Source organism: Clytia hemisphaerica, unplaced genomic scaffold (genome assembly GCF_902728285.1).
Source record: "Clytia hemisphaerica strain Z4C2 unplaced genomic scaffold, Clytia hemisphaerica genome assembly, whole genome shotgun sequence".
Classification (NCBI taxonomy): domain Eukaryota; kingdom Metazoa; phylum Cnidaria; class Hydrozoa; order Leptothecata; family Clytiidae; genus Clytia; species Clytia hemisphaerica.
In genome coordinates this window covers 1,737,309-1,753,953 of record NW_027103852.1, presented here as the reverse complement: position 1 = coordinate 1,753,953, position 16,645 = coordinate 1,737,309, and the positions used below count along the sequence as shown (strand labels likewise).

Sequence of the window (16,645 nt, the reverse complement as noted above, 5' to 3'; positions counted from 1 at the left end):
GAGTATGCACAAGAAAACTAAATTCCGTATTTAGTCTGAAAATATTCGCGAAATAGATATCCGTACTTATCAATGGTTTATCAAAGATGTGGGTCTATGTTCAGATAAAGTACCGACAGAAAGGATAAAGCATCGATCGGTCGTCATAGCAACTTCAAGAAAGTGGAGATAAAAGCGAAGACAAGCAGATCAAAAGAATGATGACACAAACGATGAGGGCTCCTGTGCAAAGCCACTGACTATGATAAGAGAAGGGTAATTAAGCCTGTTGATTTATCAATAAACAAAATCTCTTTCGGTCAATTAATTGAAAGCTAAAGATACAAAGAGGGCGAGGGGGAACAATCCGTATATCGGACTGAAGACTGGCAGATTAATATGTGCTTTATATAAAAATGCGCTGTAAATGAAAGACAGAAATGTTGGACGAAATAATAGTCTTAGCGAATGAGTGATGAATGATAAGAGCGGTTTCTTTTGAACGGATTCCTCGAGACTCGTTCACGTCTGCGTGTCATTAAACTCTCTGGCGACATCTAGAATTCTTATTCCCTGAATCTCTTTTTTTGAAGGTGGGGTTAACCTAGCTTCTCCCCTATCGGTTTCATCAGGGTGAAAGGAAAAGAATAACCTTCCCTTTTCGAAGAGAAGATTTTCAGTGAATGAATTGAAAGAAGGAAGAGCACACAGTCCAACTGAGTGGTCCAGGGGTGACTTTTCTCACCGAACGCAAGTTATCACATTCACCCTGCGCATGTTTTGTAAACAACCTCTCGGAGGTACTCGTGAGAACCTATTCTTATCAATTAATTAATTGATTTCTCCATTGTAAGGAAGTAAATGTAAAGCAAGGAGGAGATTCGAAATAAAAATTAGGGTCAAATGAAAATAAGTGAAACTTACACAAGGCGATGACCTTCCTCTGTGTTTTCAAACTCTCCCTTGTTGCACTCTGCTGATCTGATCGATTTGTTTTATTTTTATGTTTCTAATTTTCTAATTTTCTCCCTGAAAAAAAAAATTATTTAATTTAATCCAAAAAAGATTGAAGTGCAAGGTAAAATTTTAAAGATATGTAATACTTTAGGCGTACAAACTTTCGCGAGTATAAACTTTCGCGAATTGCCCTTTCAAGAATCTTCAAAGTACTTTCACGAAAAGTGCTTAAATTCGCGAAAATCGCAAAAGTTTCTGCTCGCGAAAGTTTATACGCCTAAAGTATAAGTCATTCATCGAGTTACCAGAAAATATAAATGGGGAAATTCAAATATACCCAGAGTGGAGAGGCCCAAATCAAGCATTCAGTTAGGTCTGAAAAAATCGATAAACTCGAATAATACCACATCATCGTGATCCAAGATAAAACTAAGAAAACTGTTTTGTTTATTTTCCTATCATCTTCTGCTCTTGTAATTTTACTGAAAAATCGGCAACCAAGGACAAAGGGTCTAGAAAGGTACCAAAGGAGTTACTGACCTTGACGTCCGACGGGAACGGGCCGCTGGATTTCGCAAAATATTTAACCAAAAGTTAGACCCTGCCAAACAAAGGTTCGACGAAATATGGACTCTAACGAACAAAATTAGGATCACGTAATTTGGACCTTGTCAGATGCAATTCAATCTTTTTTAAAAGAAATCCGGACCCTGTCAGAACTTGTGCCCCTGTCAGATATTTTCACAGCTTAAAAAGTTGCCTGAGTAAACCTCCTCCCCCGGTAGAGCACAACCATGGTTGTTCATTTCAGCTCACTGATGTTACAAAATCAAAAGTAATTGTTATAAAGGTGTATTCAAACATATCAAAAAGTAAAATAAATTAAAATTCATTAAAAAATATTGATAGGCCATATGGATATAAACGAATAAACGTTGAAAAAGTATACTAGCTATTATGAAAAGGTAAATGTTAACATGTTTAACATGTATAAAATCATATTATTAATTTAAATAAAATTTTATCAAAATAATTTTCTGACCTCAACATCATCGTGAATAAGGAGTTTAAATTCAAATTTCTTATAATATAAAATTTACAGACATCATTTTTTATAAAATTATCTATTTATTGTTTACTTGACACATTGGTCAAATGGTGTCCATGTCAGCTACCATCTGACATGATTTATTTTACTAGAACTCAAACCAGGGGAAGAGTCAACCAACTGATTTGCACCTTATATCGAGTGTCTCGTGTTGTTTAGAATGAAACATTCGCTGCTGACTTTTGTTTGGAACACATCCCTTCATTTAAACATGGTTCGGGTCAAATTTAGGTTTTTGATTTCAAGTCAAACCAAATAGCCTGCACATAAAACGTGCACCAATTAGTTTACCAATGAATAAATAGAAGATTTCATTCCTTCCAGGCTACCAAACAGCAAATAAATTCTTCAGGTTTAAGCAGTAACGCTTGACAGACGTGATTTAGTTCTGAACCTTTCATTATAAGGAACAAGTCTCTTCCAAAAGAATGCAAAAATACACATGGTGATGGTCAGGAGCAAGCAAATACTGACAGACGTCCAACGAATACCACCCTTCTGATAGACAGCTGTCACGTAGATAGGACCAACTACACGGGCTAAACTACCTGTCCCTGTCAACCATCCCATATATTTACCCTGAAAGAGAAATAGGATATATTTCAGAGATTGTATACAAACAAAAGCAGGAGCAAAGGCTAGGAGCTTGAAATTGAGAATTTTGATAAAAGTTTAAAAGTCTATTCTGCATACCTGTGGGAATGGGCCAATCACTTTGGAGTAAAGTGTACTTAGCAAAACTGCAGCTATTGGGTATCCAATCCCGACGAGTGTAGCAGCAGTGAGGAACTGTGCAAAATGTAATTTGGGAGTATTTCTACACCAGTCGTAGTGATATGGGCAACCTCCGTCTCCTTCAACCACTTCGTTCACTACTTGGGTACCATTTTGGAAATTCAACACTGTCCAATAGTAATAAGATTGGTAGTTTATTACTAACAAACAGAATTTTATGTCAATGTATCACGAATCAATACACAAAATGGTGTTAAGAAGTTATGATGGAGATGACTATAGTTAGAGATAATAATAATTAACAGTTTTACCTTCATGAGTGAGTTTTGGGTAACCTGGGCCCCAGGGCAAATAGATAACAAAACCAACCAACATTAAGAAATACCCAAAAGCCAAAACATTCTTCCCGCCAAACCTGAAAAGAAATAAATTGAAACATTTCCTATGAAAGAGAAAGCTGATTGACATAAAATCATTGCTATTTAACTCCGGCTCTCACACACAATAAAACCAAGCGAATAATGTTCATCGTATTTACTTTTTCTCGAGAGGTGCGATGGCGAGGAAACAGATGATAGCAATGACACCAGCCACAGAAAGAAGTATGGATGTGTTGAAGACTGTCTGTTTGCGTGTCCATGCATACTCGTTCATCACAACTGGTGATAAAATCCTGAAGAAAGATATAAATGAACATCAGTTGAGAGTTTAAACTCTACAAAGCATTACTTAATTTGATGCAACGGGAATATAAACAAAAGAATAAAGCGAACATGATATCTGTAGAAGGCAGTCATTTAAATTTGCTGTGACTCCACCAATAAGTTTGACTTACGTTTCATTGAGAGCGAATATGGAGAGAGCGATGAACCAGAGCAAAAGACAAGTAAAGACAATCGTTGTGTCAAGCGGCTCAAATGAAGTCGATTCTAAATGACAAGGGATATAGACCGTGATAATAGCGTCAATAAGTGCGTGCTTTCACACAAGTTTTTTCAGCTCATAAAACAAGCTGCCATGGCATTATTACTTTATACTATTAACTGTTCTTAAAAATAGGAAACAATATACCAAATTCAAAAGAAGAAAACTTTCCTTAGGCTTAAAAGCTCTCACATCAGATGGTCAAAGAGGGTTGGAAGCCCTGATCAAAAATCATGCTTACGTCTTCTTAAGCGGCGACTTTCTTTTTTCATTTTCTCTTTAGCATGGACATTTTCTTTAAAGTAAAGAGCAACAAGTACAAAGTTGATGATGCTGAGAATTATCATGAAGAAACCAGGTAACGTGAAAACGTTGATGTACATCTTGATGGCTTTGATCTCATATTCGTTTGATCCTATTGGTTTGGCCATAGCTTGAAAAGCTGAAAGAAAGAACAGCAGAAAGGTAAAAGGAAGGAAGTGGTGCAAGTACATTAAGTATTTTTGCACTGAATCGCCAGGTACTGGTGTCTTATTTTTCAGTTTCCTCATATTCCAATCTGGATTCACATGGCTGTATAGTCCATCCACTATAATTTTAATAGGCTTTCATCAGCAAATGTTCTATGTCCATCACAATCCGGTAAAACAGTAGAAATATTTAACTCATTCAAGAATGAATATTGGATAAATTATAATACAGTACATTAAAATCTTTCAACAGAGCTTAACTCTGAGTAGCTATACCTGGACCTATTGAGAAACCGATAGCTTGCCATAAAGCTAATTGTGCCATAACTCCTGAACGTTCTTCTAACGTTGACAGTTGTGCTCCAACAGCTCTGGAAACTGCTACAACACCTGAAAATGTAATAAAACAATGGTCAAGGGTGACGATCCAAAACCTTGGATAGTCGTTAGTGATCATTTGAAAAAAACTTGTCAAAAGCAGTATGATTCGAATGTCATTTGAAGTAGAAAATATAAAGCAAGGAAAAGAGGTTTAAATTTACCTGCACTGGTACCAAGCAACACTCTACCTCCAAGGACCACCCAAATTCCCTTCTTACCGAACGTCTCAGCATAAGAATAAAGTAGACTGCCTGCAGCAAGCAAAATGATGGACACAAAGATTGGCTCTTTTGCATTCCTTTTCTCGCACCAATAGCCCATGAAAATGCCGGACACCATTTGCGCAAAACTGTATCCAGCATTGACCCAACCAAGAAATGATTCGGACACTTCGTGGTCAAGCTTAAAAATATTATAAAGAGAAAGATTTATAGGTGATGTACCTCTTCTCATATGGTAACACCCATTTCCCGAACAAATTTTGGCTATAATTAAATCATGGCTTGGAGGTTTTGTGTGACCCAAGTGCTAGAGTAAAAATTAAAAAGACCTTTTGTAATGGGAAGATAATTCTTTTTACAAAACGTTTTCCTTATAAATTTGCACTTAAGTAGACGAAGGCTTTTGTTTTAGACAGCCTACAATATAGCTGGACTCGGCAAGGGCTCAAGAGGTAGTTTGCAAAAAGTGAGCGATCACCATTACATCAGTTAGTCAAAACCATAAGAAATTCTAGCCATTTTTATTGAGAAAAGGTTTTTTTGGGGACCTCTTTATCTCAAAATCTTTTAGGATTTTATTAAACCTTTTTTTCTTTCACTTTTTAAGGCAGCATAAATTGGTTTGGAATAAAGTTCAGTGAAATGATAATTAGAATAAAATCTAGTACTTTCTTACTTTTTGTAAAAAGGGCCACAATGATGCCATTACAATAGAAAAGCCTAAGAACAGAAGAAATAGTGTTACCAGGTCTCTGGAGAAAATATTGGATGCAGGAAGATAGCTTTTCAAGCTGTTTACAAAGGGATTACATTATAGAATGAGCTATGAAACAAAGAATCAATTTCTCAGCAGTGAAAAGCAGCAAAATTGCTTTTTTCTTCCACCTTTCCAAGTAGTATATTTAGGTAGTAATATCTGGTTATATAGTTTATATGGGATTTCAAAAGCAGTTTTTGCCAAGCTGGGAAAGATCTACAATAGAAAACAGCCAAAAACTTTTTATTTAAATTTTAGCTTAAAATAATGCATTTCTGAAGACATATCAGGCATTTTTAGGGGACTAAAAGTCAAACTAAATTATCAAATCATCCCATTTTCTACTCTTCTTTAAGCACTATCAGACTGCACAATCAGCTTTCACAAATAAGAAACAGTAAAATTGACTTTGTAAGCTCTCTTAGCCAAAATGATTAATTAAAAAACTATTTGATACCCTAAAGATTCTTCCAAGCTTTGTCAGCTTGGCAAAACAGGCTTTGAAGCTCAAAGGGCCATAAAATGAGAAAATAAAATAAAAACCCATATTTACTACTTGTTAGAGTCAACAAAGACTAGATCTGGACGAACACTAAATGAACCTTACTGATACTTCCAATGAATGCATTCGCGTATATCACTCTTATTGATCTTTTACGTTCCTTATCCGTTAGAATATAGGACTCTACTGATGGTGTTCTGGTGTATTTACTATAAAGAAAATATTCCGATTTTTATGGTTTGGTGCTAACCTATAAAGTTATTGAATTTGAATATATTGGAAATTAAATAGAAAAATTACATTGACAAACCTTATTGTGCTGTCATAATTGATTCCCTCTGAGCCAGCAATCAAGGGATCTTTTTCATCATCATCCGATGACATTTTTTTGTCTATTCTACTAGTTGTAAGAATGTAATATAATTATGAAGCAAACATTTCAAAGAACTTACATGAAAATTTGCTTCAATTTTTCCCCATCGTGTACACTTCTCGTGTCATTAGATGGACCCAGGATAGCCCAGAGACAACTAAGAAGGTTTTATAATCAACTACATGAAAGTGCTAAGTTAAACTGCCTGTAGTGGAAGCCCTGAAAAGAATATCGAAAAGTAAGCTTTTGTTAAGGAATTTATTGTATCAAACATTAAACCAGCATAAAATTAGGTTTAATGTTTTTTTTCGAACAAAACTTTTTTCGTATTTGCTTCATAACTTTTGAACGACTGAACCGAATTTAATGTCTTTCACTTTCCAATACCAAAAAATAAATAAAAATGGATTGATAAAATTTCTAGTTTTCTCAGAATTTCAACCTAAACTTGAGCACTTGTTTTTAAATTACCTGGAACATTAAAAAAATTTGATCAATGCCAACTTTGCGAACTGATTCAAATAAGATAGCAGAAAAAGAAAGACCTAAGGGGGAGAAGACTATTTCTAAGAAACTTTCCAATTACACATTGACCAATTTCTTTTGAGCACAGCTATTTTGGCTTTATTATTAAGCGTAATCCTTATCAAATCGATCATTCTCTCAACAAAAAATTACAAATTTTGGTTATATGTTTGGCTAGCTGCTGCACGTTGTTTAACCCTGTACAGCCCCAAGATGTGACCCCTGCCCTAAGATGTGACCCCAAAAAGCTGCCCTAAGATATGACCCACTTGCCCCAAGATGTGACCCCAGAAAAAATCACTGGGAAATTATAGGTTTTGGTAAATGTACTGGTGGAGTTGATGGGTCTGGTGAATATACTGGTGGATTTGATGGTTTTAGTGAATCTGCTGATGGATTTCATGGTTCTGGTGATTCTGCTGATGGAGTTGATGGTTTTGGTGATTCTGCTGGTGGAGTTGATGGTTCTGGTGAATCTGCTGGTGGGGTTGATGGTTTTGGTGAATCTGCCGGTGGATTTGATGTTTCTTGTTCAATCTGCTGAGTGCTTGCTCTTTCAAATGAAAATTACCTGTCATTTGCGGTGCAAAAAATAATTTTTTATTCTTGCCCAAAAAAACTTCAACTCGTCAAAAGTTTTTGTCAATTTTCTCATCGGAATTTCTCAGACAAACTGCCATAACTTGTGATACATATATTTAGAAGCATTTTCCTCAAAATTTCAAATACAGTAGACTCTCGTTAATTCAAATCCTCAAAGGGGAAAAAATTTTGATATAATTACAGAGAGTTCAAACGATAGAAAATCACGATAATTCGAATTTTAAAGCTTTTTGACATGAATAATCGAATTAAAGTCTGTCCAGATATAATTGGCAGTGGAAACAAGAATGCCTGTAACTTTTGATAGTCAAATATAATTATGGAATTTTTTTGTTGCTTGTTTTAGAGAATCAAAAGCGCTATATTTGAATGTATTTTTGGTTGAAAAATTCGCGATTTCTAGCGGTTAAATTTGCGATTGCAAAAATTGAGCTTTTTTTCTACTTATGCTATAACGTTCATTTTTACACCAGTGGTAGTTTAACCTTAGGTTAAGAAGTTTGACAAATTTCAAGGCGAACAGAAAAGTCATTCGGAAGATATGAGACCCGAAATACCCCTTGGTAGCACTTTTCTGTGAAATATCAAATCTCCAACTTATTACTAAAAACGGGGGTTATCATTTTTGAAAGGTGCAATTAAAAGTTGGAAAAGGTTAAGTGTTGTTGCATTGGTATTATTGGTATCATTGATTATTTCGAAACGAAGTGAAATCACAGTATAATTGTTTTTATTGAAAAATAAGCATGAACTTCAATTGCCTTTGTTATTTTTAAGTCATTAAAGAACTTTGCTAATTCCCAAAAAACTAAACACAGTTTGGCTATGAGGTCATTAAAGAGATCGTGAAATGTGTTATGATCGAAAAACTGTTTTATCAATCATATCACTACCCCCGTTTTTAGTAATAAGTTGGAGATTTGATATTTCACAGAAAAGTGCTACCAAGGGGTATTTCGGGTCCCATATCTTCCGAATGACTTTTCTGTTTGCCTTGAAATTTGTCAAACCTCTTAACCTAAGGTTGAACTACCACTGGTGTAAAAATGAACGTTATAGCATAAGTAGAAAATAAGCTCAATTTTTGCAATCGCAAATTTAACCGCTAAAAATCGCGAATTTTTCAACCAAAAATTCATTCAAATATAGCGCTTTTGATTCTCTAAAACAAGCAAAAAAAAATTGCATAATTATATTTGACTATCAAAAGTTACAGGCATTCTTGTTTCCACTGCCAATTATATCTGGACAGACTTTAAAGAAAAATTATCATTTTTAACTCGAAAGTATGTACACTTAAAGTATTCTACTTTCCAGGAAAGATTTTGGGGGCTATTCATAACAAAGTGAGAAAAATAGTGTAGTAGTTTGTCCATAAGTAAATTTTCACATTTCCTTTTACATAATTCTTTGAAAATTCTTTGCATCTTTGGATTCAAAATTTGTGATTGTTAACCTATAAAAGCTGCAAAAATGCCTGACAGTCCACAGAAAATCGAATTAGGAAGAGAAGATTGCTGAAAAGACGAAACAAAATTGTTTGAATTTAATTATAGAAAGTTTTGAATACACGAGGTTTGAATTATAGAAATTTCACCAGCTGATTTACCAGAACTTTCAAATCCACCAGCAGAATCACCAGAAACCGTTGTCTTTTTGTCCACAAAGATTGCACACTCTTTGCATCGTGTCACAAAGTTTTTCACTTTTTCAAACATACAATGAAAAAAGAAATGGAATCTTAGTCTTCTCTTGATGCCACTCTGCCCTGGATGTGAGCCTCTGTGTGCTAGTTCAATTGCTAATTGCTGTAGAGCCTCAGGCAAGACGACTCTATTGTCCTTAAATATAATGCCGTTGGCAACAATAGTTAGTTCTGGAAGAATCGGACCAAATTTCTTGACCTCATTTGAGGCGCTTTGCGGAATCTTTGAGTAGCCTTTCTTCAAGTAGTCTTGTATTTTACTTAGGGTTTTATCCTGTTTGGTGTGTCTATGTTAGCAAGGGTGATGTGATCAATTATTTGTGTTGTGTGGAGCGTATAGAGTAGCTTGTTAATTTCATTGCATTCTTTTCTTTGTTCCATTGGTAGACTGGAGATGTTCCTAGCATGTCTGCTCACGTAGTCTACTTTATTTAGCGAGCCTTTTTGGAATTCAGCTATGAAGGGAATGCCTTGGTGATTTAATTCTATTCGTCTTGATTGAGCCATTGCGACGACCGTTGAATATGTGAACCAAGGGCTTTTGATCTGTGATCACCTTGATAAGAGTAGGTGATCCTACAACATATTCACGGAATCTTCGCAAGCCAAAATCAAGACTAGCAGCTTCTAACTCTAGCTGAGGGCAGTTACTTTATGAGGTATTTGTCGTTCTTGAGGCCAACGCTACTGGCTTAGTCCCTGTGCGAATATTGCTCTGAGGCCTGTTTTGTAGCCATCAACAATGATGAAGGTAGTTGCGACTGGGTTGAAATAACGTAGTAAAATATCCTCCTGAAATGCTTCTATCAAGGAATAAAAAGCGTCGTTGTGCCTCTTTTCCCATTTCCCAATCGTTTACCTTTCTTCGTAAGTTCCCTGAGGGTTGAGGCTTTCTGGGAGAATCCTTGAATGAAATCAGAATTGCTCTACATCATGCAGAGAAAACTGATCCTCTTCTTCTAGTGTTGATTCTTCAGTTAGTTTGTTCACTGGTTTGTATTTGGTTGAACTCCTGCATACTTTAGCGTAATGGCCGGTTCTGTCACATTTGCTGCAAACAGATTTTTTAGATGGACATTCCTTGGCGTGTATCTTGTTTTTTTCCAACTATCTCACAAAAGAAACATGTTGTTTTCTTGTTTTTATTTGATGGTGGAGCTGGAGGCCGTCTATTAGTGTTAGGATTCTTTCTGGAATATTTCCCATATACTTTGTTGACCTTGCCTTCACCACTGATCTCTAAGGCGCTTTTGGCAGCGTTTTCTAGTAACATGCCCTCTGTTCTCAGTGTGGCAAGGTCCCACGAGTTTTTCAATGCTTCTTCCCTGATCTCTTTGCTTGATGTTCCAATAATTGTTTGGTCTCGGACTGCGATTGTCAGAGCTGTACAATTTTGACTATCACATGTGAATTAGCAGTGTTTTGCTTCTTTCTTGACTCGGTTGCAGAAGGCTATGAACGTTTCCTTCTTTTCCTGGCATAGAGACCAGAATTGAACGTACTTCAAAGTCAGATTTTCAGTTGGTTTGTAGTACAATTGCATTGCCTCTTTGAATTGTTGCCATATGACTTTTTTTCTGGCTTTGTCAGTGGGTGATGCCATTGTCCAATCACTGACAAGTCTTCGTGATGAGTATATACCCAGAAATTTAGCAACCATATCCTTTGATTTCTATTGGTTGATGATTTTGTTGTATTCTGTCATTGTTGGATTTCTGTTGTTGTTTCCAAACTTCCATCTTTGAATGGCAGAATCCAACAACACTTTGGGCGGGTCCGGGTACATAGCTGATTTTAGCTCATGGTCTTGACTGAATTCCACAAATGACTTCAGTGTATCATCTGGATGGCAGTCAGGGTCAAAGAATAATTGTGGTGATGCACTGGTGGAACTCATACCAGACCAGATTAGAAACCTGGTAGTTCACTAATTTGTGAAAGCTGTGAGTTATTATGCTTATATTATTCAGACCAGATGGGTAGATCTGGTAGTTCACCTGTGAAAGCTGAATGAGTATGAATTTAATATATTATCGTTAAAGAACAGGGTTCAGACAGACCTTCGAAAACAAAATTCCCTGAGTTTCCCTGAATTTTAATCAATTTTCAAAGGTTTTTTCCCTGAGAAATTCCTCATTTTAGCTATTTTTCCCTATTTTTTCCCTGAGTATCAAGCAAACCATAAAAACTAAGCAGAGTCAAAAGAGATGTATCTTTGAACAAAAGGCACACAAATCAAATGGTAAACCTAAGGTAAAAATTAAAGCTACAAATACTGCATATGAATAAACACTTTAAAACTAAAAAAACTTTTAAATCTGTTTTTTCCATTCATTCTTCAAAAAATAAAATTCCCTGAGTTTCCCTGAGCAGTCTGGTAAAAAAAATTTATTTTCCCTGGGTTTCCCTGAGTTTCCCTGATTTTTCTGAAAATTTATCATATTTCCAGGTTTTCCAGGTTTTCCAGGGTCTGTCTGAACCCTGAAGAAGGGTTTTCAACTTACCGCAAACTTGTGTTTCTGAGCAATTCAAGGATTTTATGTATTACATACAGACCAGACAATATGTTTTGTCTGGTGGTTCACCAATGACTTAGTGAAAGCTGAAACAGGTAACACAAGTGAGGTGTGGCTTAGTCTTATATGGTTTGTGTACCAAGTAGAGATACAAACCAAGAATTATGACTTGCTACAAAGGTAGTGTTGATGCCTTATCACTTCATTTCATCCCAGCCAGAACAAAAATAATGGTGTTTTATCTTCATCGCCAAGAATAATGTCATATGTTGTATATATTTGTTATGTATTATGTATTATATTAATTTTCCCTGACTCTAAAATAGAAATAAATAAAGTATATTAAAAGTACTGTGAGTGGTCCTAAATCCGACAGCCCTGCCTAAATCTGATGGGGTCTTTCAAAGATACAAACTAAAATAAAAAAAACCTTTCGCTGTGATGCAGTGAAGATACTACCAAAGTGTCAACTAAACTGAGAGATTTGATACACTGAACCAATTGAACCAAAACATTAATTGCTTCTTATACAAAACATATTGTTTTATACAAAATTGTTAACGTTTTAAACACAAGCAAAGTGTTCAGAATAATAGAGGTAATTATTGGTAAATCTGCTGGTGGAGTTGATGATTCTGGTGAATCTGCTGAGTGATTTAATGTACCGTGAGTGGTCCTAAATCCACCAGCAGATTTACCAAAACTATCAAATCCACCAGCAGATTTACCACAACCATCAAATCCACCAGCAGATTCACCAAAACCATCAAATCCACCAGCAGATTCACCAAAACCATCAAATCCACCAGTATATTCACCAGAACCATCAACTCAACCAGTACACTTACCAAAACCTATAATTTCCCAGTGATTTTTTCTGGGGTCATATCTTGGGGCAAGTGGGGTCACATCTTGGGGCAGCTTTTTGGGGTCACATCTTGGGGCAAACGGGTCATATCTTAATGCAGGTTTCACATCTTGGGGCAATCGACCAGCCTGGAATTAGTGCACAGTACGCCGAATATATTCGGCGTGAGGCAGTAATTACTTTTGGCGTATTGGCGTAAGGAGCAAATATAAAGTAAGATATTGGCGTAAGTCAAAGCTTTTCAAGACGAAAGGAGCACCACCATTCTAACGCCCGATATAATTGCTCTAGGTTTAAACGCATCCACCTCGCTCTTCCTTGACAGCTTGGCTAGCTCTAAAGCTCTAAAAAAGCATTCTAAAAATATGAAAACCAGAAAATAATTCTTTGATGGGAATCAAAACTATAAAGTGCACTTACAAACATCAATATGTCAGATCTAACAAAATTAATAACGGCACTGTTATCATTGACAATAAAACAAAGGATTTTCTGTCAAGAGTCTTGTAAACATTCCGACAACTTCCATCGAAATGATCTGTCACAGCTGAGTCTACCATTTTTAACACAGTCCAAGGATTGAACCGAGAACGCTTGCAGAACGCCAGCGAGCTCCCGCGCGACTGAAAAACTTTAATCTGTCTATCATCTTCTCAAGCGAAGAATATGCCAAATATTCTAGCTTTACATAGTGTGGTGGATCATCAGTGGATATTATTCAATTATTATTATTCCTTTATTTTCATTTCTGGAACTTTTGCAAAAAAAGAAAAAATAGAAGAAAGTGCATTTTTTACTGCTCTATTCACATACTGAATTTGAAAGATCTTCTATGTGACGTTTTTTTGTAAACTTCAAAAAACTGATTTTTGTCCCACCTTTGCGGGACTTTGGCTTAATTTTTGTGATGAAGAGTTAGGTCTATACTGTTTGACCACCATTGTAACAACATAGAGTGTAAATAGAATATAAAGCGCTTTATATTCATTCATCAAATTCTTCAGCTTCTCCAACGATTCACGATGCGCGATGCACGATCCATGCATATATTATGTTAATTATTCTAATTATGCATTTACAGGTTTTAGTAATCACATATTTTAATTCCTTCTTTTGTATTCCTGGAAAATCAATGTAAAGTATGCGCGTATATATTTTAACCTCAACAATCAAATCACATCAAAACATAACCTTTTTTTCTTTCTTAAAAAAAAACGTTCTCCGATTAAACCAACCAAATGCATTGCATTGAGACAGGGTATAAATAAAAATTTTACAATTTGTGGTAAAGTAGGGAAGACGTTTTTAATGAAGCGGTGTATAAACACCTTTTTTTGAAAGATAATGAATTAACTTGATCATCAAAAAAAAAGATCAAATAATAAAAGCACCAGTTGCATTGAGTTTGAAAGGCTTTTTATAGAACATGCCAAATAATGTACCAGTAATTCCTTTTTACCTTATTCACTGTTCTTAAAAAAATAATAACGTACAAAAATGATTTGTTTTTGATAAATTTTTCGCGCCAAAACTTTTCTATGACATCTAGGCTTTTTCTTTCATTTTAAACGAGTTGAGGCATGCGGCGACATTTCTTTCTTCGCTATCATTTTTGTTTTTCTACACAGAAGATATAAGTTATTTTAAATTATGAAAACTTATTCGTGCATGATTAGAATAATTAACATAAATCGACATAAGTCATGCATGGATCGTGCATCGTGCATCGTGAATCGTTGGATCGCGCATCGTAAATTACACAAACCGTTCAAACAATATAGGGGGATTGTTCACAGAAAGAAAACACTCATTGTCCTTTTTTGACAGCAAGTTGATCATTCTATTTTCCATTGATAATTTTACTGTACAAACGTAGCTCGATGTTTTTTTCTTATCTCTTTTCATTTTTGTTTCATTTTGTATTTAAGGAAACAAAACAATATTATTGATAAAAAGATATTTAAAAAATAGGTGTTTAAATCATTTGAATTAATAAATCGATTCACTTTGGATTCCTAAAATATGGCTCATGGTCATAATTCATTTAATAATTTATACATTTCTTTCTTAGAAGTACCAGCAATGCAAGCTCTTTTTCTTTAAATTTTGAGCAACTTTTAGGCATGAGAAGATCAAATATCTCAGGGCTTTCGGGGGCTTCGCCGCTTCAACCTCCACCAGGGGATGTGTTTACAGCGCCCCCAAAACCCCCTGCAATTTCTTCCACAGCGTAACTTCTTTTGGCGTGCACCTCAGTTTAATCAAATAACAATTCGGCGTAGACTTTGCATCGTTTCCTAACTCTTCACACAAAAATTACGGGAAACGCATGATTGGACTTTGTACCCTATGCTGCACTCAAGCACTTAAGCTAAAGTCCCGCAAAGGAGGGACAAAGATCAGTTTCTTGAAGTTTGCAAAAAAACGCCACATAGAAGATCTTTTAAATTCAGTATGTGAATAGAGCAGTAAAAAATACAACTTTTCTATTTTTCGTTTTTTTTTGCAAAAGTTCTAGGAATGAAAATACAAGGATAATGATAATTGAATACTACCCATTGATGACTCGCTGCACTATCGTAAAGCTAGAATTGCTTCGCATATTCTTCGCTTGAGAAAATGATTGACAGATTGAATTTTTTCACCCGCGCAGGAGTTCGCGGAGCGTTCTCGGCTTTATCCTCGGACCACGCTAAAAATGGTAGACTGAGCTGTGATAGACATTCTGATAAATAACGAGATTGCTCAAGAGAATTTTTAACCCGCGCAAGTAAACCCGCACCTGTCAATCATTTTTTAGACCTGTCAATCATTTTTTAGCTGCTTTTCTTTTCACTTGTGGTACTGAAAAAAGTGATAATAATAAAAAAAGATGAAAGTCGATTTTTATGCATTTTTTTAGTTGAAAGTTCTTGAATACATGATTTTCAAGAGAAGGGAAAGTCATGAATCTTGACTCTTGACTCTCCACCCGCTAACCAACCTGATCTATTTTGAAATACTGTACTTGAGTCAAACTGCACTGAGGTGACGCCACCTAGAAAATTTTTGTTTCTTAAAAATTTTGACGCCAAATTTTTTCTGTGTTGCCACGATCCTGAAAATGCAACAATATGGCGGAAATCAACGAAAATTCTAACAAGGAAATTCAACAAAATTATGGATATTGCACACCCAATAACTGTTTAACAAACACCATCATAGCAGATAACGACACCTTACAATGTAGGAGATGTGATAGACTTGTCCATTATGCTTGCTTTGAGCTCCCTATCTGAGCCTATCAGATTCAGCTTTGTCTGCAATATAAAAGCCAGTGCTTCGAATGTGGAAATTGCGTTACAATAACGCCACTCTTACTTGAGAGGATTAAAACAAGCAGACAAAAAGCTCGCAGTAACATTACAACGAAGGAAGCCGATAAAGATGAACATCATGGATTGAAATTAGGTTCAACAAGAATAACCTCTCTAGAAAGGAAAGTAAGGCTAATGACAAACAGAGCACATGCTGAATGGACTACCTAATGATTAACACAGATAAAATAAGAAAAAGTGCAATAATTGTACAAAAATCAGAATGGAAAAATAAAGCTTGTGTGTTGAAATGTAAAATGGTAAAAAGGAATGTCCCCAAAACGAAATCATAACCATTCAGACCCAAAAACCTTAAGCTGTTTTTGGCCCAAATTTGCCCAAAAAAATTTTCCTTAAAAATCGGCTCCGTCCATTTTGGGCATTGTCATTTTGCACATTGCAAAAAATCAGAAAAGTAGGGTCAACATTGAGAAAAGATATTTCTTATTTGGTTAAAGGGAATTTTCCCATAATACGAAATCCATTTTTTTAAGGCGAATAAGAATTTCCGGGAAAAACCACTCAGCCATTCGGTAGAGAATCTTGCCCTCCATCTTTGACAAAAAAGCAGAAAAAAGAATGACAGAATTTGCACAAGTCCAAAAAACCCTATTTTTTAGGTAGTTTTTGGCCCAATTTGCCCAAATAAATTTTTTCTCAAAATC

The 16,645-nt window shown here is 35.5% G+C and overlaps 2 protein-coding genes across 5 annotated transcripts in view; both read right to left on the bottom strand.

Annotated features, from left to right (window-relative positions):
- LOC136807994 (mitochondrial inner membrane protease ATP23 homolog) overlaps positions 1 to 1,010 on the bottom strand; it is a 46,415-nt gene extending 45,405 nt beyond the window's left edge. For 2 of the 3 annotated variants that reach the window (XM_067064627.1, XM_067064626.1), the window contains exon 1: positions 904 to 1,010. The gene's annotated coding sequence lies outside the window, so the exon portion shown is untranslated. The remainder of the gene's footprint in view (positions 1 to 903) is intronic. The other variant, XM_067064628.1, reaches the window with a different exon arrangement.
- Positions 1,011 to 1,772: 762 nt separating this feature from the next.
- Positions 1,773 to 6,628, bottom strand: LOC136807989 (major facilitator superfamily domain-containing protein 8-like). 2 transcript variants are annotated; one of them, XM_067064621.1, is made up of 11 exons: positions 6,487 to 6,628; positions 6,140 to 6,243; positions 5,452 to 5,495; positions 4,716 to 4,956; positions 4,450 to 4,563; positions 3,945 to 4,145; positions 3,615 to 3,708; positions 3,318 to 3,452; positions 3,091 to 3,194; positions 2,738 to 2,946; positions 1,773 to 2,623 (listed from the first exon to the last, which is right to left on the bottom strand). In XM_067064621.1, the coding sequence occupies exons 3-11, from the start codon at positions 5,479 to 5,481 to the stop codon at positions 2,399 to 2,401; spliced, it is 1,353 nt and encodes a 450-aa protein (XP_066920722.1). In that variant the 5' UTR covers positions 5,482 to 5,495; positions 6,140 to 6,243; positions 6,487 to 6,628; the 3' UTR covers positions 1,773 to 2,398. The 2 variants fall into 2 exon arrangements, with proteins under 2 accessions (XP_066920722.1, XP_066920720.1); XM_067064619.1 differs by lacking the exon at positions 6,487 to 6,628 and adding an exon at positions 6,345 to 6,464.
- Between the last annotated feature and the right edge of the window lie 10,017 nt (positions 6,629 to 16,645).

Coding starts and splice junctions, on each gene's coding strand:
- LOC136807989 (XM_067064619.1), bottom strand. CDS start 6,418: ATGTCATCGGATGATGATGAAAAAGATCCCTTGATTGCTGGCTCAGAG. Junction 5,496..6,139: donor TGCATTCATTGGAAGTATCA/GTAAGGTTCATT, acceptor TTCTGTTCTTAG/GCTTTTCTATTGTAATGGCA. Junction 3,709..3,944: donor AAGTCGCCGCTTAAGAAGAC/GTAAGCATGATT, acceptor CTTGTCATTTAG/AATCGACTTCATTTGAGCCG.